The 23953-nt window shown below is 51.3% G+C and overlaps 1 protein-coding gene across 1 annotated transcript; it reads left to right on the top strand.

The window, feature by feature from the left end:
* The first annotated feature begins 2009 nt into the window (after positions 1–2009).
* LOC148772994 (cytokine receptor-like factor 2) lies at positions 2010–23540 on the top strand. The gene is made up of 8 exons (XM_088834415.1): positions 2010–3486; positions 8602–8704; positions 10633–10796; positions 12764–12897; positions 13721–13883; positions 16127–16232; positions 19094–19178; positions 23000–23540. Exons 1-8 carry the CDS (start codon positions 3381–3383, stop codon positions 23273–23275), a joined length of 1137 nt encoding a protein of 378 aa, XP_088690541.1. The 5' UTR covers positions 2010–3380; the 3' UTR covers positions 23276–23540.
* The last annotated feature ends 413 nt before the right edge of the window (positions 23541–23953 follow it).

The following is a 23953-nucleotide window of genomic DNA, read 5'->3' as shown; positions in this document are numbered from 1 at the left end:
AGGCGCACCCCCGCCGTCAATCAGGACACAGGACCCGCTGTTCTTCACAGATGCCTCCAAGCGTCATGGTGCCACAAGAAGCACCCGGAGCCCACCCAAGTCATTCGCCCGCGAGGCAGAACGTTTCTAGCTCCGCTGGGACAACCACGGCTTCCCACCTCCGCCCTGCTGCCTTTTTTGGTTGCTGACCCAGTCCCCGCGCCTGACGGGGTGGAAGAACCGCACGGTGGGGTGTCGGCTTGTGGTTTAGAGTGGAACCCTCAGGGCGTGGGGAAGGAGGTTCCCGGGAGGGGCGGCATGTCATCCACATGAGGGGTGCCGCCACTGGTCTTCGGGGTTCGCGTGGAGTGAGTGTTTCCATCCTGGAATCTGGAAGGGAGCTGGGGAAGTTCGGGGCTGGGACTGGGGAGGTTTGCTTGCTTATTTTCTGCCCCCGTCTCCTCCAGGTTTATGTCCCCTTGAAGGGTAAGACCGGGGAACCTCAGAGGTTCCCGGGGAGTCCACCAAAACTGCAGAAGCCCAGCGGGTGCCCCTTCTTGGAGCTGTGAGCATGTCCAGGATGCTGTCTCTCTCTCACGTTTTCCCAGGAGACGCTGGAGGACACGGTGAATTCTGACCTTCCTTTGGTGCCCCTTGCATTCCCTCAAAGGACAAACGGACCCCAGGGAGGCTGGGAGACCCTGCCTTTGGGAACGACTCATCTCCGGCCCCGTGAAACACCCGGATTCCCAGCCCTGCCCAGGAAAGCAGCACTGTGGGTCTTGCCGAGCCCTGTGACTTCAGACTGCCCCGTCAGGGCCGCGGGCACGCCTGCCTGGGCATTTTTGTCCTTTTCAGGTGAAAACGTCTGAAATGAAGTGTCCCCAGAGGGTGAGGTGGATGGAGCCCCAGAGAAGGGCTCGAAGCTCCAGCTTCTCTGCGGGAGGCGCCAGGCAGGGAGGAGGGAGCTGGCAGAGACATCTGGGCACGTTCGAGTGTCACCGCTGGTGGCAGAGGGCCTGTTCCTGGCGCGCGGTAGGGGGACCCCAGGGATGCTGCTCCACGCCCCTGCAGGGCCCGGGACCCGGGACGCCGTGCCTCAGAGACTTGTCCAGCCTCAGGCGTCAGCACTGCCGAGGCTGAGAAACCCTGGACCGGCGTCACCGTCTAATCAGATATTTATCCTCCCTACGCGTCCATCCATCCGTCTATCCATCCATCCAGGCGTCTGTGAGCGTGAGGCTGGAAGAGGCTGACCTACATGAGGACGCTGTAATCATCCACCCGCTTTTCTCTATCTCCTTATTCTAGCTAGCTTCTTACAATACCTGTCTTCTTGTTCTATGGATCTAATTATTCCGTCTACTTCGTCCATTCTTGTACTTATTCTTTGTATCTACTTATTGTGTCTAGCTTGGAGAAGGCCGTGGCAACCCACTCCAGTACTCTTGCCTGGAAAATCCCATGGACGGAGGAGCCTGGTAGGCTGCAATCCATGGGGTCGCTAAGAGTCGGACACGACTGAGCGACTTCACTTTCACTTTTCACTTTCATGCGTTGGAGAAGGAAATGGCAACCCACTCCAGTGTTCTTGCCTGGAGAATCCCAGGGACGGGGGAGCCTGGCGGGCTGCCGTCTACGGGGTCGCACAGAGTCGGACACGACTGAAGTGACTTAGCAGCAGCAGCAGGAGCATCGTATCTAGCTCCTTATTCTATTTCTCTAGCTCTTATGCTATTTATCGATCCAGCTACGTACTCTACACCTGGATTGTAGCCCAGAGACCACAGCGTCGAGCCTCTGACCTCCAGAAGGATGGTCATGGCCAAAGCACCCCTCGTCTTGGGCCAGGAAGACCTGAATTTCATGCTGCACAGCAACGAACAATTTGAGGTCCATCAGCCAGGGATGGACATGGCCACCCACTGCAGTATTCTTGCCTGGAGAATCCCATCGACAGAGGAGCCTGGTGGGCTACAGTCTATGGGGTTGCAAAAGAGTCGGACACGACTGGACTGACTTAGCACGCATGCAGCCACTGTCAGCTTCTGGAAAACTCAGGTTCTAACTCTGAAATGGAGTAATTTATGCTCACTTTGTCCGTGGCTCACAGATCCCATCAGTGAATATCTGTGAAAGGGGTTGGTAGCTTTATGTGTGTGTGTTTTAATTTGTCTTAAATTTATTCATCTGGCTGTGTTGGGTCTCAGTTTCAACACGTGGGGTCTTTAGCTGCAGCCCACGCCGTCTTTAGCTATGGCACATTGGCTTGGTTGCCCCAAGGCACGTGGAAGCTTCGTTTGCCAACCAGGGATTGAACCCATGTCCCCTGCATTGGAAGGTGGATTCTTAACCCCTGGACCACCGGGGAGGTCCTAGAGCTTTGTAGTTCTTTAAACATGATTTTACAAGGATGGTTGTCACGCTGGGTGTTATTTTTAGTAAGAGTCGAACAGAGTCAGACATGACTTGTGGACTGAACAACGAGACGGACTCCCAGGAGTGCTTTTGGATGCAGGTGTGAGTTGTCGTCCAATCACTAAGTCGTGTCTGACTCCGTGACCCAATGGACTGCAGCACGCCAGGCCTCCCTGTCCATCACCAGCTCCCGGAGTCCACCCAAACTCATGTCCATCGAGTCGGTGATGCCATCCCACCATCTCATCCTCTGTCGTCCCCTTCTCCTCCTGCGCTCAATCTTTCCCAGCATCAGGGTCTTTTCCAATGAGTCAGCACTTTGCATCAGGTGGCCACAGTATTGGAGCTTCAGCATCAGTCCTTCCGATGAATATTCAGGGTTGATTTCCTTTAGGATGGATTGGTTTTATGACCGGAGGGTATGGGAGTAAGTTGGCCCCTGATGGTCAACCGAGGCTTTGTCCTGTGGGACAAAACCCACTGACAGGACAAAACCCACTGACAAATCTCCCTGAGAGCCTCTGGGAAGTGATTCTCCATTGAGACCCTGCAGACCAGCCCAGTTTGTCCCTGACACAGACATCATGTTGTCCCCTGCTTCCCTTGATGCCATCGGGAGCTGGACCAAACCTCCCTGACCCTGGATGAGCAGCCAGAAAGCATCAGCTAGATGAGACCTGTCTGGGCCTGCGTCTCCAAACACAGGACGCTCACGACCCACCAGCGGCTGAGAACCCTGGCCAGACGACATCCATTATCTGATCAGCCTCTGCAGACAGTTGTATCCAGAATGATCGGCAAGGCTGAAAAAATGATTCTGCATTTTTTTTTTTCCTTTCTGACCAGAGTCATCTTTTAAAATAAAAGTATGACTGTTTCCTGTAGTCATTTCCCCAGTTTCTTTTCCGCCTTTTAAAAAAAGGGGTGACCTTCGTACTTAGTCATGAGCTGAAGTCCCCTTGGAGGAGTCGACCTTCTGCTCAATGCCTCCACCTCCTGCTTCCACCATGAGGCGTGTCTTTCTGCCCTGGGTGGCCGCCGCTGTCTTCTTGCTGGGACACGCGAACGCTTCAGGGAAAACCAAGCCGGGTAAGTCTTGCTTGCAGCTGTAGCTGCCCGTCTGTGTGAAATGCCCTTGCTTTCAACATCTCTGCTTTTTTTTTCTTTTTTACAATGTCTTTTGCAAACTCATGGGTTTCTCTGTGAAACTGACAAGAGCTTTCACAGGTTCCCTTCTCTGGGTTGGAAAGATCCCCTGGAGGAGGGCATGGCAATCCACTCCAGTCTTCTTGCCTGGAGAATCCCCATGGACAGAGGAGCCTGAAGGGCTACAGCCCATGGGGGTCGCAAAGAATCGGTTACGACTGAAGTCTCTACAAACCTGAGTCTGCCTGTTGTAAAGGACCTCCTCTTCATGGCCTTCAGGATTAGGTTCAGATGGGAAAAAAAAGAAATACGAGAGTCCGTGTCTAGAAAACTGAGAATCTGGGTCGTTTCACTGTGCTGCTTGCCTGCAAAGAGGTGCAAGGATTTTGCTTAAATTAATACTTAGTTTATACTTAATTAATACTCTCTGTAGTGGGGCTTCCCTGATGGTTCAGACAGTAAAGAACCCACCTGCCAATGAAGGAGATCCAGATGCGATCTCTGGGTTGGGAAGATGCCCTGGAGAAGGGAATGGCTACCCACTCCAGTATTCTGGCCTGGAGAATCCCCATGGACAGAGCAGCCTGGCGGGCTACATTCCGTGGGGTTGCAAAGAGTTGGACACAACTGAGTGACTGATACTTTCACACTGAGGGTGGCCCAGGTGGGAGCTGGCGATGGCACGTTCCTGACGTTCTTTTTCTGAACTGTCCGCGGGCATCACGCCACACTAGACCATCCCTGTCCGAGATGAGCTTTTGCCCAGCTGGTTTGGACGGGTCCTCGGGGACCTTCCAGGCTGAAGCCCTGGCGGGGGGTGGGGGGAACTGTGCTTCCAGCAGATGCAGGGGGAGGGGGCGGGAGCCTGGCTGTGGGGTGTCCCCAGGCCTGACACTCACGTAATTTCCCGAGCTGTGTGCAGTGCCCACGCTCTGCCTTCACAAGCCCAGATCTGGCCTCCCGTCTTCCAGCAACAGACGTAAGGGAGGAGGACCTGGCTATGCTTGGCATGCCCGTGGCCACAGACTCCTTGAGAGCTGGAGCTTCCTCCTGACTGCCACTCCTGCACCTGGAGTTTGGGTGGAAAAGTGCAGTTTAGACCAGCTCTGGAATCTGAACCACTTGAAGCACAAACACAATACTAGGATTTTGTTGTTGTTCAGTCGCTCTGTCGTGTCCGACTCTTTGTGACACCATGGACGGCAGCACGCCAGGCTTCCCTGTCTCTCACCAACTCCCGGAGTTTGCTCAAACTCATGTCCATTGAGTCGGTGATGCCATCCAACCATCTCATCCTCTGTCATCCCCTTCTCCTCCCGCCTTCAATCTTTCCCAGCATCAGGGTCTTTTTAAATGAGTCAGCTCTTCGCATCAGGTGGCCAAAGGATTGGAGCTTCAGCTTCAACCCTTCTAATGAATATTCAGGACTGAGTTCCTTTAGAATGGACTGGTTGGATCTCCTTGTAGTCCAAGGGACTCTCAAGAGTCTTCTCCAACACCACAGTTCAAAAGCATCCATTCTTGGGTGCTCAGCCTTCTTGAGGGTCCAACTCTCACATCCATACCTGACCACTGGGAAAAACATAGCTTTGACTAGACGGACCTTTGCTGGCAAAGTGATGTCTCTTCGTTTTAATACGCTGTCTAGGTTGGTCATAGCTTTTCTTTCAAGGACATGGGAGAGACCTGGGAGAGACCTTGGAAGGGCAGAGAGCTCATTCCCTGTGAAGCTCGGCTCACTCAGAACCTTCATAGCAAATTCCTGGAAAATGCAGGGCTCACTTGATGAATGGCTTTTGTTTGCCTGAGGTCATTACAGGTGTGAGACCCTAAGAACCCACTGGGCGTGGTCTTAATAAAGCAGCGCCTCTTCCCACCCAAGGCCCCAGAGTTGTGTCAAGAGACCCCTCAGGGGCCATTTCCACTCAATCGATCCATTTTTAACAAACAGAGTCAGACTTCATGGCTGCAGTGGACTATCAGAGAGTATTTCCATCCGAGGCCATCACGTGTTGACGGCAGGGCTACTGGGCTAAAGATGAAGCACCTTTGCCCCCTCCCCCTCAAAAAAATGCCCTTGAACTTACAAGGAACAGGCATACACCCCCAGCCCTGGGGACCACACGTCTGAGGTCAAGGTGTCCTTGAGCTGAGCTCCCTGCAGAGTCTCCAGGGGAGGGTCCTTCCCGCCTCTTCCGGCTTCTGGGGGCTCTGGGCATCCGTCCCTGGGCTGGTGGCCGCCCCCCTCCCGTCTCTGCCTCCGTCTCCACGTGGCTTCTCCTCTGCGTCCGTGTCTCTCCTCTTGTGTGTCTTATAAGGACCCTGTTCCTGGGTTGAGGGCCACCCCCATCCAGGAGGAAGCTCATCTCAGACCCTTCACTCCATCACGTCTGCAGAGACCCCATTTCCTAGTGAGGTTCTGGGGTTAGCACACAGGCGTGCCATCTGCAGAGCCACGGTTCAAGCCCTACAGGATCTATTCAAGGGATGTAACATTTGACACAGACAGGGGTCCTTTTCTGTTTTGATAGGTGTTGCTGTAGTCGTCAGGGGAGGGAGGTCATTGAAGCAGATGACCTGGTGCCCAGCCTGAGTCCGTGGCAGAGACGCGGGACACAGGAACGGCTCTCGCAATGCTATTTTTTATTTTATCTGTGTATTTACATTTGGCCGTTGCTGGGTCTTTGCTGCTGTGCCCTTGGGTTCATGAACTGCTCTAGAAGCAAGAAGGTGGTGTGGGCAACAGATGGAGTGTGTGTGTGCTGAGCCGCTGAGTCGTGTCTGACTCTCTGTGACCCCAGGGACTGTAGCCCGCCAGGCTCCTGTGTCTATGAGATTCTCCAGGCGAGAACACTGGAGTGGGTTGCCATGCCCTCCTCCAGGGGATCTTCCCAACCCACGGATCGAACACAGTCCTCTTCGTCTCCTGCATCGGCAGGTGGATTCTTTACCACTAGCGCCACCTGGGAAGCTAGTGAGATGCAATTATATACATCTCTATATATATGGATCGGAGAAGGCAATGGCACCCCACTCCAGTGTTCTTGCCTGGAGAATCCCAGGGACAGCGGAGCATGGTGGGCTGCGTTCCATGGGGTCGCTAAGAGTCTGACACGACTGAGCGACTTCACTTTCACGTTTCACTTTCATGCACTGGAGAAGAAAATGGCAACCCACTCCAGCGTTCTTGCCCAGAGAATCCCAGGGACGGCGGAGCCTGGTGGCTGCCGTCTACGGGGCCGCACAGAGTCGGACCCGACCGAAGTGACTTAGCAGCATCAGCAGCGTGTATCGATGTAAAACCCGTGTGGTATCTGTAATAGCCAAGGCTGCTTGAACCGCCCCAACCTGCGGGGATGGAAGAAGACCCCAGGACTCTACCTCAAATGATGTAACAAATGATGTGCCGATTGCCCCCACGACCTGCCGCCCTGGATGACCTTACTCACACCCCCTCGGAAACACCCAGCAGGGCTGGGCTTCAAGTCCCTGTGAGCTCGCTGGAACAAATGCCTCTGAATCATCATTTTTCCATACGCTCTCCAAATTGGGAAGCGGGTTCTACCTCTGGGGAGGGGGTGGTGGTGAGGGGAATTCTTGGTATTTACACGACGTCTCTGCCTGTCAGAGGCCCGTAGCTGGTACGGTTTGTTCATGTCCAGATTGCTCGCGACCTTGGTGGTTTTCTAAGAAAAAGTTAAAAAAAAAAAAAAAGAAACAAAACAAAAAAACTCAGAAGTTACAGAACCAAAGTCACGTTTACAAAAGTCCCCAGACCTTTCAGAACCGTCTGGATCTATGAGATAGGAGACTCCCGTTTTCAAGACCCTCTCCGTGGGGTTCCCTGCTCACCAGTGTGAGTCGGATGTGAAGAGGATCTGGGGGAACTGAAACTAGGCCGAAAAGGTGGATCGGGGGACGGGGCATGGGTGATGCTCTGGTTCACGGCTTTGTTTCAATGTTAATTCACACACCAGATGATTCCGCTTTCTAAAGCACACAACTCAATCCTTTTTGTAAAAAAATAAAAGATTATTTCTTTTTTATTAGAAGGATAATTGCTTTACAGAATTTTTAGTTGACGTAGAGCTGATGCATGAGCTTTCCCGGTGGCTCAGCGGTCAAGATTCCGCCTGCAAAGCAGTAGCCCCAGAAAACTCCGGTTTGATTTCTGAGTGGGGAAGATTCCCCTGGAGGAGGGCATAGCGGACTCCAGGATTCTTGCCCGGAGAATCCCATGGACAGAGGAGCCCGGCAGGCCGTAGTCCATAGTGTGGCAGAGAGTTGGACACGACGGAGCACGCACGCTTGCACGCATACTAAGATGAGTTACAGGTGTACAGCATAGCGAGTCTCGTCTTTGAAAAGCGATGCTGCCTTCATAGTCACTATAAAATATTTTCTATACTCCCTTTGAAGAACAGTATCATTCTTGTTCTGTAAGTGCGAAACACACACAGACTCTGGACACATTGTAAAAATATAAACTGTCTTCATAATTGTAGATGACCAGATAGATACCTGCACATCGTTACACAGACAATTACCTAGGTAGTTGACGGAGGTGACAGATGATTGATGGATACGTAAATACAGAGAGGAGACAGATAATAACTCTGATATAATGATGATGATGAGTAACTTGCTGAAATGATAATATTCTGGTTGCATGCGTGGTTAGTCACTCAGTCGTGTCCGACTCTCTGCGACCCCATGGACTGTAGCCCGCCAGGCTCTTCTGTCCGTGGAATTCTCCACGCAAGGACACTGGAGTGGGCTGCCATTTCCTTCTCCAGGGGATCTTCCCGGCCCAGGAATCGAACCCGGATTTCCTGTGACTTCCGCTTGGCCGATGGCTTCTTTACCCACTGAGCTATCATGCAAGTCTGATATTCTGGTTATACTGGGCTACATGAGATGCATCATTAACTTTTTTTTTTAAAAAGCACCGTATCATTCTTACGAGTGCTGACATCATTTTACAAATTTCAAAGCCTTTCCAGAGTCACCTCACAGTCCTCTCTGCTAATCTTTTTTTGTGTGTTTTTTTCTGCACAGGAAGCGCATTGCAACTGCAGGTGATCAACTTTAATTTCGAAACCGTGCAGGTTACGTGGAACACAAGTGCATACGCTGGGATTAATTTCACGTTCATTTACAAGTAAGTGCCGTCACTGGGATTAATTTCAGGTCTGTCTGCAGGTAAGGGCCCCCCACCCCGGAAAACCATGCCTTTGGGAAGACGGCACCGATGGGGTCAGCCAGGAATTGAAGGCGTGAAATAAGGCCAAGTGTGAATGTGCGTGTGTGCCCTCTGGACCCTGACCCCCCCGTATCACCACAAGCAGGACTGCAGCTCCCAGACCTTCTACCCGAGGGATGACTGAGTCTCTCTCGGAACCACCCGGATCCTCGCAGGAGAGGCAGAGCGGTCTGACCCCACGGGGCCCTCGGCAACATCCCAGCAACTCTATTTGCCTGCGTCTCTGTCGCCTTCAACTATATTTCCTGCTCACCAGGGGCCGCCTTCCAAAGACACCCATTTCCCCTTTTCACAGGGCGCTTTGCCTTGCCTGACTCAACAGACCTGAGTGGCCACGTGGGAGGCGGCAGTTTTTTTTTTTTCCCCCAATGATTTTGGTCTCAGTTCTGTAAAGAGTCGGGTGTTTGGTGAGGGCCTGAGTCGTTGCCATCTGATAAAACACGAGATAGGCGGGAAGGCGAGCAGAAGAGGGAAATTTTTAAGATGAATTTGTTAGGAAAATGAGACTCACGGGGCAAAGAAAAAAGTGCCGCGTGGTATAGGTGGTCTCACAGATAGCTCACATCATTTTTTGTTTTTTTCCCTGAGCAGCTGTTTGTTCTGTCAGACAGGAGGTAACTGTTGATCTCATCACAGATCGCGGTTGAGGTCTTAAGGATGGAACGTAAGCCTGCCTCTAGGCTTCCTGTTAACACTGCAGGAGAGTCTCAAAGCTTTATCCAATTTTGGCACATCCGTATTAAAAATGCTTCCTTGAATCAAGGGCTTGTTTGCTCTGGAGGTCAATTGTTGATTGATACCAACGTATTGATTGCTCATGCTATTGAAATGTGACAGCAATTATTATTATTGATACCATTAATAGTATCCTAGATGGTCTTAACAAACTACAACAAGCTGGGTAACTTGGAATAACAGGAAAAACAAAAAGTATCCTCCCCTAGTCCTGAGAACCAGACGTCTGAGGTCAAGGTGTCCCTGAGCCGAGCTCCCTGCAGAGTCTCCAGGGGAGGGACCTCCCCGTCTCTTCCAGCTTCTGGGGGCTCCGGGCGTCCGCCCCTGGGCTGGTGGCCGCCTCCCTCCCGTCTCTGCCTCCGTGTCCACGTGGCTTCTCCTCTGCGTCCGTGTCTCTCCTCTTGTGTGTCTTGTAAGGACCCTGTCATGGGGTTTAGGGCCACCGCCATCCAGGAGGAACCTCATCTCAGACCCTTCACTCCATCACCGCTGCAGAGACCCTGCTTCTTAATAAGGTCTTGCTCACAGGTTTCAGGTTAGCGGGTAGGCATGCCATTAGCAGAGCCACTGTTCGACCCCTACGGGATCTATCCAAGGGGTATCAGCATTTGAGAGAGAGGGGGGTCCTTTTTTGTTTTGACAGGTCTTGCTGTAGTTGTCAGGGGAGGTGGTCGAAGCAGATGCCCTGGTGCCCACTCTGAGCCCGTGGCAGAGACGCGGGATACAGGAACGGCCCTCGAGATGCTCTTTAGTTTTTATTTTATTTGCGTGTGTGGTCGTTGGTGTGCTGAGCCTTTGCTGTCGTGTGGTCTTGTCTTCTCAAGGACACCTTCTCCTGTGGTGGCGCGCACCCTCTAGGGTGCAAGGGCTTCACTAGTTGCAGCTTGTGGGCGCTAGAGTGTGGGGTCCGTCGTTAGGGTTCACGGGCTTGGTTGCTCCACGGCATGTGGGATCTTCCAGGCCCAGGGATCAAACCCGAGTCTCCTGCAGCGGCAGGCGGATTGTTTTTACCGCTGAGCCACCAGGGAAGCCCCAAGATGTTACTTTCAAGGACGCTACAGGACTGAGTGAGTCTCTTTTTAAAATTACAGATTCGATAAAAAGGAGGAATACAGATCATGCTCCAACTATATGCTTCAACAGGGTTACAGTGCCGGGTGCCTCCTGGAGGTCCAAAGAGATGGACCTCTATATTTTTCCATCCGGAATGGAACACAGCCTCTCCTCACCAAGGACCTAGCGATTAGCGCTTACCGTACGTATTAAGTACCTCGAGGGTTGACTATGCATCTTGGGTTAGGAGCCATCGTACAAATGGAGTAAACTAGTCTCTGCAAAGATTGCTGTTTTGATCTACATTTCTGTGATGTAATGGTGCTTTCTTTCTTTTTCGTTGAGGGTTGGAATGTCAGAGGTCCATCTTAGAATCCAGTGAGAGGTTCCACCCTTGGGTTGGGAAGATTCCCCTGGAGAAGGAAATGGCAACCCACTCCAGTGTTCTTGCCTGGAGAATCCCCAAGGACAGAGGAGCCTGGTGGGGCTACCGTCCACAGGGTCGCAAGAGTCAGACATGACTTGCCGACTAAACAACAACAGAGCCTATTAACGATGCTGTGATGACTCCAGGTGGACAGCAAAGGGCCTGAGCCATCCACACACATGGGCCCACTCTCCCCCAAACTCCCCTCCATCCAGGCTGCCACAGGACACTGAGCAGAGCTCCCTCTGCTGTGCAGCAGGTCCTTGCTGCTTCTCCATGGTAAACACAGCAGTGTCTCCATGTCCATCCCAGACTCCCTGGCCATCCCTTCCCCCATCCTTCCCCTTGGTGACCATAAGGTTATCACAGAGGATTGAGCAGAGTCCCCTGTGCTGTCCAGCAGGTCCTTGCTGGTTCTCCATGTTAAACACAGCAGTGTGTCCATGTCCGTCCCAGACTCCCTGACTATCCCTTCCCCCATCCTTCCCCCTGGTGACCACAAGGTTATTACAGAGGATTGAGCAGAGCCCCCTGTGCTGTCCAGCAGGTCCTTGCTGGTTCTCCATGTTAAATACAGCAGTGTGTCCATGTCCATCCCAGACTCCCTGACTATCCCTTCCCCCATCCTTCCCCCTGGTGACCATAAGCTTATTACAGAGGATTGAGCAGAGTTCCCTGTGCTGTCCAGCAGGTCCTTGCTGGTTCTCCATGTTAAATACAGCAATGTGTCCATGTCCATCCCAGACTCCCTGACTATCCCTTCCCCCATCCTTCCCCCTGGTGACCATAAGGTTATCACAGAGGATTGAGCAGGGTTCCCTGTACTGTCCAGCAGGTCCTTGCTGGTTCTCCATGTGAAATAGAGCAGTGTGTCCATGTCCATCCCAGACTCCCTGACCATCCCTTCCCCCATCCTTCCCCCTGGTGACCATAAGGTTATTACAGAGCATTGAGCAGGGTTCCCTGTGCTGTCCAGCAGGTCCTTGCTGGTTCTCCATGTTAAACACAGCAGTGTGTCCATGTCCATCCCAGACTCCCTGGCTATCCCTTCCCCTATCCATCCCCCTGGTGACCATAAGGTCATTACAGAGGATCGAGCAGAGTTCCCTGTGCTGTCCAGCAGGTCGTTGCTGGTTCTCCATGTTAAATACAGCAGTGTGTCCATGTCCATCCCAGACTCCCTAACTGTCCCTTCCCCCGTTCTTTCCCCCTTGGTGAGCATAAGTTCGTTCTCTAAGTCTGTCTCTTTCTGTTTTGTGACTACAATCATTTGTATCACGTCTTTTTAGATTCTGCATATAACGGATGTCATAGGATGTTTTTGCTTCTCTGTCTGACTGTTCAATTCCATGGTCTCTGTGATCTCATCTTACATTAAACGGTTACCTCTGTAACGATCCTCTGTCCAGAGATCGTGAAGGGCGAGGAGCCAGGAGTTCACGGCGTCTTTTCCTGGTGGGAACACAGTTCATTTCATGACACGTCCCGTACGCTTTCTCCACCAGTTTCAGGGAAGCTCCTTCCCACGAGACCCCCCACGGGTCCTCGGAGAGCTGGCTAACCCTTCTGATTGTCCATGCGCTAAAGACAAGGAAACCTCACGTCTCATCAAGTATTCGGGACAGGATGGGGAGCAGGCAGAGAGGAAAGCGGATCGAAGCCCACGGGCCACTGTGAGTCCAGAGATGGGCCGTGTTTATCTTCGCGGCCGTGTTAGTCACTTTGCTGTTTCTCATTTTCAGTGAAACCCAGATCCCCCGGCGACCTCAGCTTCCGGTGGCGTGAGGAGGCCGTGACGGTGACCTGCTCCAACCTGGGATACAGCGATCTACAGTATGAAATCCAACACAAGACCGTCTTTGACACTGAGTGGCAGGTGAGGCTACATCGTCTTGGGTCGGGTGTGAGTAGGCACCCCCAGGGGTGGAGAGACAGAGGGGACACATATATCCACATTTGTTTTATGCCCTTGCTCAGGTGATTATGGGCTTCCCTGGTGGCTCAGACGCTAAAGAATCTGCCTGCCAATGCAGGAGACCCGGGTTCGATCCCTGGGTCGGGAAGATCCCCTGGAGGAGGGCCTGGCAAACCCCCTCCAGTATTCTTGCCTGGAGAATCCCACGGACAGAGGAGCAAGGCGGGCTACAGTCCATGGGTTCGCAGAGAGTCGGGCACGACTGTCCGGCTAGCACTTTCTTTTTCACTTTCCCTGGCGGTCCAGTGCTTAGGAATCCGCTGTGCAAAGCAGGCCACGTGGGTGGGTTCCATCCCTGGCCCTGGAACCCAGGATTCCACGTGTGTCAGGGAAACTCAGCCTGCGAGGCAATGACTGAGCCGGAGTTCTGTGATGAAGATCCCACATATTGCAACTGAAAACTGACGTAGCGAAATAAATAAATGCATTGTTTTTTTTAATTACATATTTTAAAAGGAAGAACTTAGAAAGTCTTCAAAAGCATCTTTCATCATATTTGTTATGGCAGATTTATTTCCTTTTTGGAGGGAAGGGCAGAGCCATCTCTGCATTTTTTTTTTTTTTTTTTTGCTGTTGGTTTGAGGATAAACATCTGCCCAGAGAGAAGTGAAACAGGAGAAGGAAGTCGTGGAAGCAGGAATCTCGTGCAAATCTCTGGGACAAGATGAACGTGTCCGGGTAAAGCGTCGGTCAGGGGTCACCGTGTGTGTTTTGTCCGCTCCAGTCCACAGAGGCAGAAAACTGCAACGTCACCATCGACGGTCTGGATACTGAGAAGTGTTATTTCTTCCGGGCCAGGGTGAAAGCCCTGGAGTTTGCCTACGGCTCAGAAACACACCCCAGTGACTGGTCAGAGGTGACGCGCCTGCAGAGGGGGGAGCTGCAAGGTAATGCTCGTCACGCAGCATTGCTGCCCAATACAGGCCAGCGGGCTACGCACGGGGAGGGTGGAATGGGGCGCCTGAAAACACGGATGGCCCCAAGGCCTTCTGCAGAGGGCACTGTGGAAGAAATGCCTCTTCCTGTGGCCGTTATCCTCGGACTAAGCTTCACTTTTATTTCTATTGACCCAACAAGAATAATAAGTGTAATTTATGAATGTTGTTGGGCTTCCTTGGTGGCTCAGCTGGTAAAGAATCTGCCTGCAGTGTGGGAGACCTGGGTTCGATCCCCGGGTTGGGAAGATTCCCCTGGAGGAGGGAAAGGCTATCCACTCCAGTGTTCTGGCCTGAAGAATCCTATGCACGGTATAGTCCATGGGGTCGCAGAGAGTCGGACATGACTGAATGCTGTTCTGTGGATATAGGTATAGAGAGCTAGATAGATCTATAGATAAATAGATGATAAATGGTTATTAGTTAATAGATGCTTAATGGGTAGATGATGATAGATTACAGACAGAGATAAGTAGGGGCTTCCCCAGTGGCTTAGTGGTAAAGAATCTGCCAGCAATGCAGGAGAACAGGAGATTCGGGTTCGATCCCTGGGTCAGGAAGATCCCTTGGAGGAGGGCATGGCAACCCACTGCAGTGTTCTTGCCTGGAGAATCCCACGGAATCCTCCCACCCCTGAAGGGCTACAGTCCATGGGGTCACAGAGAGTCAGGCAGGGCTGAAGTGAGTTAGGACACAGGTGTAGAAAAGTTGATGATGGATAAATGGGAGCGACAGAGACATGAGACATACAGATCAACACAGATGCATGACAGGCGGTAGACAAGCAGATGGAAAATAACAGATGACAGACAGACAGACGGCAGACAGAGGACAGACAGACGCGTGCATGCCTGCTCGTTCACTTCAGTCGTCTTCGACTCTGCGACCCCATGGACTGTAGCCCCGCCAGGCTACATGGACGCATGGGATTCCCCAGGCAAGAGGACTGGAGTGGGTTGCCAGTTCCTCCTCCAGGGCATCTTCCCGACCCGGGGATCGAACCCGGGTCTCTCGTGTCTCCTGCATTGGCAGGCGGATTCTTTACTGCTGACCCAGAGGGGACGTCCCAGGTAGACATAGCGATCGATGGGAGGTGGACAGACAGACAGACGGGTGGATAGACAGACAGACGGATAGAGACAGATAGATAGAAGCTGGACAGATAGATAGATAGACAGAGGGATAGACAGGCAGACGGATAGAGACTCAGACAGATAACCAGCTGGACAGATGGATAGACAGACAGACAGGTGGATAGACAGACAGACGGATAGAGATACACATAGATAGCCAGCTGGACAGATGGATAGACAGACAGACAGATGGATAGACAGACAGATAGAGACACAGACAAATAGACAGCTGGACAGATAGACAGACAGACAGATGGATAGAGACACAGAAAAATAGATAGCTGAACAGATAGATAGACAGACAGATGAATAGACAGACAGACGGATAGGGACACACATAGATAGCAAGCTGGACAGATAGATAGATGGATAGAGACACAGATAAATAGACAGCTGGACAGATAGACAGACAGACAGATGGATAGAGACTCAGACAGACAGACAGCTGGACAGATAGACAGACAGACAGATGGATAGACAGACAGACGGATAGAGACACACATAGATAGCCAGCTGGACAGATAGATAGACAGATGGACAGACAGACAGACAGACAGACAGAGAGACGGATAGAGACTCAGACAGATAGACAGGTGGACAGATAGACAGACAGACAGATGGATAGACAGGCAGACGGATAGAGACACACATAGATAGCCAGCTGGACAGATAGATAGATGGATAGACAGACAGATAGAGAGACAGACAGATGGATAGAGACTCAGACAGATAGACAGCTGGACAGATAGACAGACAGACAGACGGATAGACAGGCAGACGGATACAGACACACATAGATAGCCAGCTGGACAGATGGACAGACCAAATCAAGCCGTGCTGCCCTCAAGCACCACTGGCAGTCAGGTGAGTCTCTGCCCCCTTCTGCCTGACGTCTGCCTCTCCAGTGTGCCCACCTCCCCTTCCAGGACATTTCACACCGTAGTCAAGATCTGCTGACCCTGACAGTTCCCGAGGGCAAGAAACACGGCGCTGGCGGGGGGACTGGCGGGCGACCCGGCATCACGCTGAACACGTCACAGCCCTCATTCTGTTTCCCTCTAGATTCGTGCTGGGAAAGCAGCCTTTTCCCCAGATTTATTTTAGTTGCTGCCATGGTCTGCTTCCTGACGCTCTTCCTTCTGCTTCTGTCTCTGTGGAAACTACACAGGTGAGGACGCCCCCGCCAGAATCCTCAGACACATGGGCTTTGGTTCCCATATGTCGTGAGTTGGGGGGAAAAATAATTGTGTGGTGTGGTTATTAGCTGAATATCACTTTCTCTCTTATGCACATGGTATACGAGAAGAAAACGGAGAGGTGAATAGAGCCAAAGGTGTGGCAATACCTGCAGACTCTGTTGAGAAATATTCTCATGAAGATCAAAAGATGCAGAAATGTTCATTCCCATGAATGAACTTACTTCACTCACTGAGTTGTGTCTGACTCCGTGGACTGCGACACGCCAGGCCTCCCTGTCCATCACCAACTCCCAGAGTCCACTCAAACTCACGTCCATGGAGTCGGTGATGCCATCCAACCATCTCATCCTCTGTCGTCCCCTTCTCCACCCGCCTTCAACCTTTCCCAGCATCGGGGTCTTTTCCAATGAGTCAGTTCTTTGCATCAGGTGGCCAGACTATTGGAGTTTCAGCTTCAACATCAGTCCTTCCAATGAATACTCAGGACAGATCACCTTTACGATTGGTTTGATCTCCTTTCTGTCCAAGGATTCTCAAGACTCTTCTCCAACACCACAGTTCGAAAGCATCAGTTCTTCTGCATTTCGCCTTCTTTACTGTCCAGTTGTCACATACGTACATGACTTACTGGAAAAAAAACATAGCTGTGACTATTGAACTGTGGTGCTGGAGAAGACTCTTGAGAGTCCCTTGTACTGCAAGGAGATCCAACCAGTCCATTCTAAAGGAGATCAATCCTGGTGTTCATTGGAAGGACTGATGCTAAAGCTGAAACTGCAATACTTTGGCCACCTCATGCGACGAGTTGACTCACTGGAAAAGACTCTGATGCTGGGAAAGGTTGGGGGCGGGAGGAGAAGGGGACGACGGAGAATGAGATGGCTGGATGGCATCACCGACTCTGGACATGAGTTTTAGTGAACTCCGGGAGTTGGTGATGGACAGGGAGGCCTGGCGTGCTGTGATTCACGGGGTCGCGGAGAGTCGGACACGACTGAGCGACTGAACTGAACTGAACTGACTATACCAACCTTCATCAGCAAAGCGATGTCTCTGCTTTTTAATCGTTGTTCTAAGTTTATTGTAGTTAACGTTCTTCAAATGCACATCCCACTGAGCTCTGTCCTCCTATCATGTAAGAGTGACAAGCATATAAAACATCTTTTAATTTTTATTGATATTTATTAAACTGGACAATTTGGTGAGTGGTGTGAGGAGAACTGGACAAGCAAAGCTTGTAAATCCAGTTACAGATATAGCAAAACATGATTCTCTGAAACCGTAGAAAACTTTTCAAAACGATCATACTAAATAGTTCTCTCTGTTATCCTTCCAGGCAATAACTTAACTGCTGCCCTTTGCAGCCTTATTCAAGCTTAGTTGTGCTCAGGCATTTGACTGTTGATGATGTTTGAAGGGACTGATGCCCGGGTCTGTGGGCACCGCCTGTGTTTCTCAGGCTGCCGTTTCCATAGCAACAGTGGGAGTGATGCACCGAGAAAGACGGAGTCGCATTCTGGACCACTCACGCTGGGTCTGAGCCAGGCCGAGTTGGACAGTTTCAAGGGCCTTCCGTCATGGCTGGATATAGCATGGGGCTAATTCTCTTGATTCTTGCAAATTGCCCATTTGTTCTTCCGTCCAGATTCCCTGCTTTCACCGGCTCAGTCTGATGCCGCGTTTATCACTCTCTGTTTGCGAGCAGAGGGAGTGGGCAGGAGATGCAGCAGTCAGATAGGGCTGTTGACAAGTCACAGGTCTGATGTTTTTTTTGCTCTTGTTTTGTTTTGCTGTGGTGTTTTTAACTGAAAACGGAAACCACCCCTAAGGGAATCTGAGGAATACACTTCTTAGGGGGGAAAAAATAAACACTCCTCCTGTCTTTAAGAAAGCTTCTGTTCCAGTGAGTGTTCTAATCAACTGTATTATTTTCCCGGAGCTGCCATAACAAAGGACCGAAGACTGGGGGCTCAACAGCAGACATTTATTTCTCGCAGTCCTGGAGGCTGGAGCCTGAGGTCCCGGTGTGGGCAGGGCTGGTTCCTGCTGAGACCTCTCTCCTGGGCGTGTAGACGGCCGTCTCCTCCGAGCCCTCACACGCTCCTCCCTCTCTGGGTATATGTCTGTGTCCTGACCTCATCTTATTATAAGATTCCCACTCTCATCGGATTAGCATCCTATCAGATGAGAACCTCTCCTAGGTTCCCTTCCGAGGGGACTGCAAATTAAACAGGCCAACTACAGACAGTCACCGAAGAATTTGCCTGTCTTTCTTTTTTTGATGTAATATTTTTAAGTGCACAAGTCATTCACAGGAAGCAAGTGAAGAGCTAACCAGGCGGTTCATCTGGGGACTTTCAGAGCATTTTAGCAAAGGGCAATATTCTGTGGAGAAGTCAGCAGACAAGGGGACGGAGAGTCTGGATGGGCGCAAATTGTGGGGAAGTGATTAAGAGATGTGTGAGACAAACTGCAGGCAGATGAAGGCTGTCTCAATGGAATCATCTTGACACCATCTTGGTGATATGACTCACTGTCCATTTCCTGCTGCAGGAGAGGGTGAGCTTTCGTGAGTGGAATTATTGCCTTTTTTTTTTTTTTTTTCAAATCAGGAGGGAAATTAATGCTCTCTTTTCAGGCAGACGGGGGAGGGCAGAGAGCGTCTGCTGGCTCTGCTTTTTCTCAAGGGGACGTAATTCCGCCAAGGTGCTGAGTGTCCGAGATCCATATGCAGCTGTCCTGGGCCCCTGGTGGTGGTGGGGTCTTTCCATGTGGATGCCCTGCTCGGGGGTGCCAGCCCATCTGACCAGACTGTCCATGTCCATTTCAGGATTAAGAAGGTTCTCATGCCCAGTGTTCCTGATCCCAAGTTCTCTTTCTTGGGGCTCTTTGAATCCCACCAAGGTAACTTCCAGGTTAGTGGCATCTCCTTGTGCATGATGAACAAGCTTGCTCTGGGCAACCCTAATTCACCCCTCTTCAATATTTTATTTTATTTTGTCTACTTAGAGGTGTGTTTTTTTTTTTTATCAACTTTTTATTTTGCATTGGGGTATAGCCTATTAACGACAGTTTCAGCTGGACAGCAAAGGGACTCAGCCACACATACACACATTCCCTTCTCCCCCAAACTCCCCTCCATCCAGGCTGCCACGGGACATTGAGCAGAGTTCCCTGTGCTGTCCAGCAGGTCCTTGCTGGTTCTCCATGTTAAATCCAGCAGTGTGTCCATGTCCATCCCAGACTCCCTGACTATCCCTTCCCCAACCCTTCCGCCTGGTGACCATAAGGTCATTCTCTGAGCCTGTGAGTCTGCTTCTGTTTTGTGCACAAGCTCATTTGGATCATTTCTCTTTGGGGTCTGCATATTAGGGATGTCGTACGATATTTCTCTTCTGTGTGATTTACTTTACTTAATATGATAATCTCTAGGTTCATCTCTGTTGCTTCAAATGGCATTTATTTTATCCTTGTTGTCAGTAAGCAGCATTCCAGTGTGTGTATATATATATATACACCACCTGTCCTTTATCGGGGGCTTTCCAGGTGGCTCAGATGGTAAAGAATCCGCCTGCAAAGCAGGAGGCTTGGGTTGGATGCCTGGATCAGGAAGATCCCCCTTGAAAGAGGAAATGTCTCCTCATTACTGTGTGGATGGACACTTAGGCCGCATCCGTGTCTGGGCCATTGTAAACAGAGTTGCAATGAACACTGGGGCTGATTCACCATTAATGAAAAAAAAAAAACCCAAAAAACCAACAAACGGCTTTCATTCCTCTTGAAACTCCTGCAAGCCTCTTTGAATTCGAAAGCAGAGGTTTACTGGTTTTCTCTTTCGGTCAGAGAAAGTGAATCCCAGGGTCTCTGAGGGCGGCTTCTCTAGAAATCAGTCTTAGATCGGTGTCCCCTCTGCCCCAGGACCATGGGATTTTCCAGCTTCCTCGCCTTCTGATCTTATCAGAAGGTTCCATTCTTACTCTGTTCCCACTGCAGGGGGGCCAACAGCGAGACCTGCATTTCCGCTTTTCGACATTTATGGTCGTTAACTTCTTTCCGTGATAAACGCTTACAGGGGGCCGAGGAGGAACTGGGGAGGATGGAGCAAGGTGGGGTGGGTCCGGCTCCCCGCAGTGTCACCAGGCGTGGATTTGATAGGACGCCGAGATCAGAGCGCCGGGCATTCCCTGGGGCTGCCACAAACCTGGGGGTGCAAAGCATCACACGCTCATCCTCCCCCTGGTCCCAGGGACCACACGTCTGAGGTCAGGGTGTCCCAGGGCTGGGCTCCCTGCAGAGTCTCGTGGGAATGGTCCTTCCCGCCTCTTCCGGCTTCTGGGGGCTCCGGGCGTCCGTCCCTGGGCTGGCAGCCGCCTCCCTCCCGTCTCTGCCTCCGTCTCCACGTGGTTTTTCCTCCGTGTCCATGTCTCTCCTCTTCTGTGTCTTATAAGGACCCTGTCCCTGGGTTTAGGGCCACCCCCATCCAGGAGGACCTCATCTCAGACCCTTCATTCCATCACCTCTGCAAAGAAAAGAACTCGTTTCCAAATTAAGCCCTGTTCCCACGTTCTGAGGGGTAGCACTTGCATAAATCATTATTTTGGAAAGAGAGGGCACTGTTCAGTTTCTTTTGTTTGTTTGTTTTTGCTCAGTTGCTTCAGCTGTATTCAACTCTTTGTGACCCCATGGACTGCAGCCTCCGAGGCTCCTCTGTCCGTGGGATTCTCCAGGCAAGAATACTGAAGTGGGTTGCCATTTCCTTCTCCAGGGGATCTTCCCGACTCAGGGATCAAACTCCTATGTCTTAGGTCCTCTGCACTGGGAGGCATTTTTTTTTTTTTTAACTTTTTTTTCACTACTAGCGCCACCTGGGAAGTCTATTAAGCTTCCTAGAGGAGAAAAGTGAATTGTAAAAATGATTAGGTGTAGGAGATGAAAAGAAAGAAAAAGTTTTTTTCTTATACCCTCTTAAGTGCGGTCCCTGGGGCCCTGCAAATTAAACGGACCAGCAAGATTAAAGAGAGAGACGTGAACAGCCCCAAAAGGTAGTTAGACCTTGGGGCTGATTTGCCATTTTAACAAAGGATGATGGAGTGTTTGGACGAGATTAGGTAAAGGAAAAGGGGTTTGGGACCTGTGAGTGGCAGGTGAGATGTACGGAGGTGACTAGGAAATGCATGAGAAATGGGGGCTGTTTAGTGAGATTTTACGCAGACTCGAGCTCTCTCAGGTGATAAGCGTTGTCTCTGGAGTTGGAAGGGACCAGGTGGCTCTTCAAAATGTACATGTACTTCCCCAAAGGCGCATTAATTAATATTAATATCAAGTTTAGGGAGGACAAGTGGAGAGCAGAGAACACGTTCTGCAACTCTTCATACGTAACTGCCTTCATGTCAACATCCTCCGCACGTCAAAGGGGCATTTTTGGGAGTGGTGTCCCGGTCCCCCGCAAGGGAGAGGAAAGGGGGTTACAGCAGAATTTAGGACAGGGAATCTCAGTTTTTTCTCCAAAACTGGGGCTAGAAGAAGGAGCTGGGGAGGGATGTTAGAAGGTAGTGAGGAGTCCCCTTGAGGAGGGCGGTCCCATGGAGCGCCCAACCTCAGGAAATGTTGGGTCACCTGTTAGAAATTCAGCATCCACTCCCTCGGACCTGCTGACGGAAGGCCCTGCTTCTGACACGCGTCATCACTCCCATCTCAGACAGCATACCTGGGAGTGGAGAACGGATCTGGGTTTCTGAAAAGACGTTCAGCCGCCCTCGTGTGTCTGGAGTGACCCCAGGCCGGCACTTTGAGGCTGATGACAGAAGGCAGATGTGAAAACCAGAGGATTCCAGACACGAGAATTGCTAGACACGAGAGCTTTTTTGACCCAACTGGGCAAAGTGTCCACGCCGGGGACGTGTGTGAAGACTCAGCAGCTCTGAAGGCAGGGCTTTGCGACACAGAGTCTGAGCCAGAATAACTGTTTTTAATTTTAATTTTTTTAACACCAAAAACATTTTGTATTGGGGTATAGATGATTAATAATGTGAACAGAAAGTGGACTGAGCCATCTGTGGACATGTATCCATTCTCCCCAAACTTCCCTCCCATCCAGGCTGCCACGTGACATTGAGCAGAGCTCCCTGTGCTGTCCAGCAGGTCCTTGCTGGTTCTCCATGTTAAACAGAGCAGTGTGTCCATGTCCATCCCAGACTCCCTGACTATCCCTTCTCCCCGTCCTTCCCCCTGGGAGCCATAAGGTTATTACAGAGTACTGAGCAGAGTTCCCTGTGCTGTCCAGCAGGTGCTTGCTGGTTCTCCATGTTAAACACAGCAGTGTGTCCATGTCCATCCCAGACTCCCTGACTATCCCTTTCCCACCCTTCCCCCTGGTGACCATAGGTTATTACAGAGGATTGAGCAGAGCTCCCTGTGCTGTCCAGCAGGTCCTTGCTGCTTTTCCATGTTAAATAGAGCGTGTGTCTATGACCTTCCCAGATTCCATAACTGTCCCTTCCCACCGAAACCATACGTCCGTTTTCTACGCCTTTGAGTTTCTTCCTGTTTTGCCAGTGAGTTTATGTGTATCATCTCTGTTTAGATTCCACAGGAAAGGGATATCATATAATATTTTCCCTTCTCTGTCTGACTGACTTTATTTAGTGTGACACCAGTTAGGTCCACCCATGTTGGTGCAAACGGCATCATTTCAAGCTTTGCAACCATTGTGAGCAACAACGTCTCCTCCTTGCAGGAGTGGATCAAGGACACGCAGAACGTGGCACCCTTGAACAGAATGGAAGACGGGGAGCTGGAGTGTGCCCCTGAGGACGCCGTGGTGGTCCAGCCGGCAGAGGCCGAGACGCCCAAGGCCGTGGTGATGATGAGCCGGCTGTACCCGCAGACGGGGGAGGCAGACGCCACCGGGGCCTCCGGCCAGCTCCCTCACCAGCCGCCCCAGGGCCGTGGGGCGGTCTCTCTCGGGGATTTCACTTTTGTGATGAGCGAAAACTCTTACATGGTGCTATGAGGAGGTGCAAACTCACAAGCGACATCCCAGTCTATGATGATGCTTGACGACCTGGGAGAACATCTTGGGGGCCAAAACAACCACAACAGAGGGGACTCCCGGGAACCAAGGATGCTGATGTCTGAGGCCACCCAGCACCCCTACACCCCCAACCAGTACATCTCATTCATCCAAGGGCTTGACGGTGGACTGCCTGTAGGCGGCAGACGCTTCGTCCGGCCCGTTCTCGCTGTCACCTGGCTCACATAAATCATAAGGGAATATGATCAAGACCAGCCTGTTTTGCACACACCCACCCGCCCGCTCCTGCCCTTTCCATATTTCCACTCGCAAGTGGTTCCTGGATCTTTTGTCACTCAACACACGTACCCAGCAGGCGAGGTGCAGAACACCTGCTTTATTGACACCAGCCACCCGCCTCCCACCCCAGAGAGGCAGAAAAAGCCCCTTTCTGCAACCACCAAGGCATTTTACAAACGACGGTTCCCTTTAAGTAGTGACTCAGGACCTTGCTCCTGAGAGATACTTGAATGTAACCGCGCTCTGCAGGAACAAAGCGTCCCAGGTTGGATGTACATTATTCTTTTTTAAAAAATATTGCAGTGTTCTAAGATGGATGTGCATGAGAACTATGGTGGAATGTAACTGGGTTGCTGCTGTTCGTGGAGACAGGAGGAT

Source organism: Moschus berezovskii, chromosome Y (assembly GCF_049115385.1).
Source record: "Moschus berezovskii isolate FMDL1 chromosome Y, NW_MosBer_1.0, whole genome shotgun sequence".
Lineage (NCBI taxonomy): Eukaryota > Metazoa > Chordata > Mammalia > Artiodactyla > Moschidae > Moschus > Moschus berezovskii.
Note: the sequence above shows the minus strand (reverse complement) of the source record. Positions and strands in the feature narration are given on the sequence as shown.

Bases quoted from the DNA above. Each gene is read 5' to 3' on its own strand.
- LOC148772994 (XM_088834415.1), top strand. From the start codon at position 3,381: ATGCCTCCACCTCCTGCTTCCACCATGAGGCGTGTCTTTCTGCCCTGG. The intron at 8,705-10,632 runs GTAAGTGCCGTC...TTAAAATTACAG, and splicing joins AATTTCACGTTCATTTACAA to ATTCGATAAAAAGGAGGAAT. The intron at 16,233-19,093 runs GTGAGGACGCCC...TGTCCATTTCAG, and splicing joins TCTCTGTGGAAACTACACAG to GATTAAGAAGGTTCTCATGC.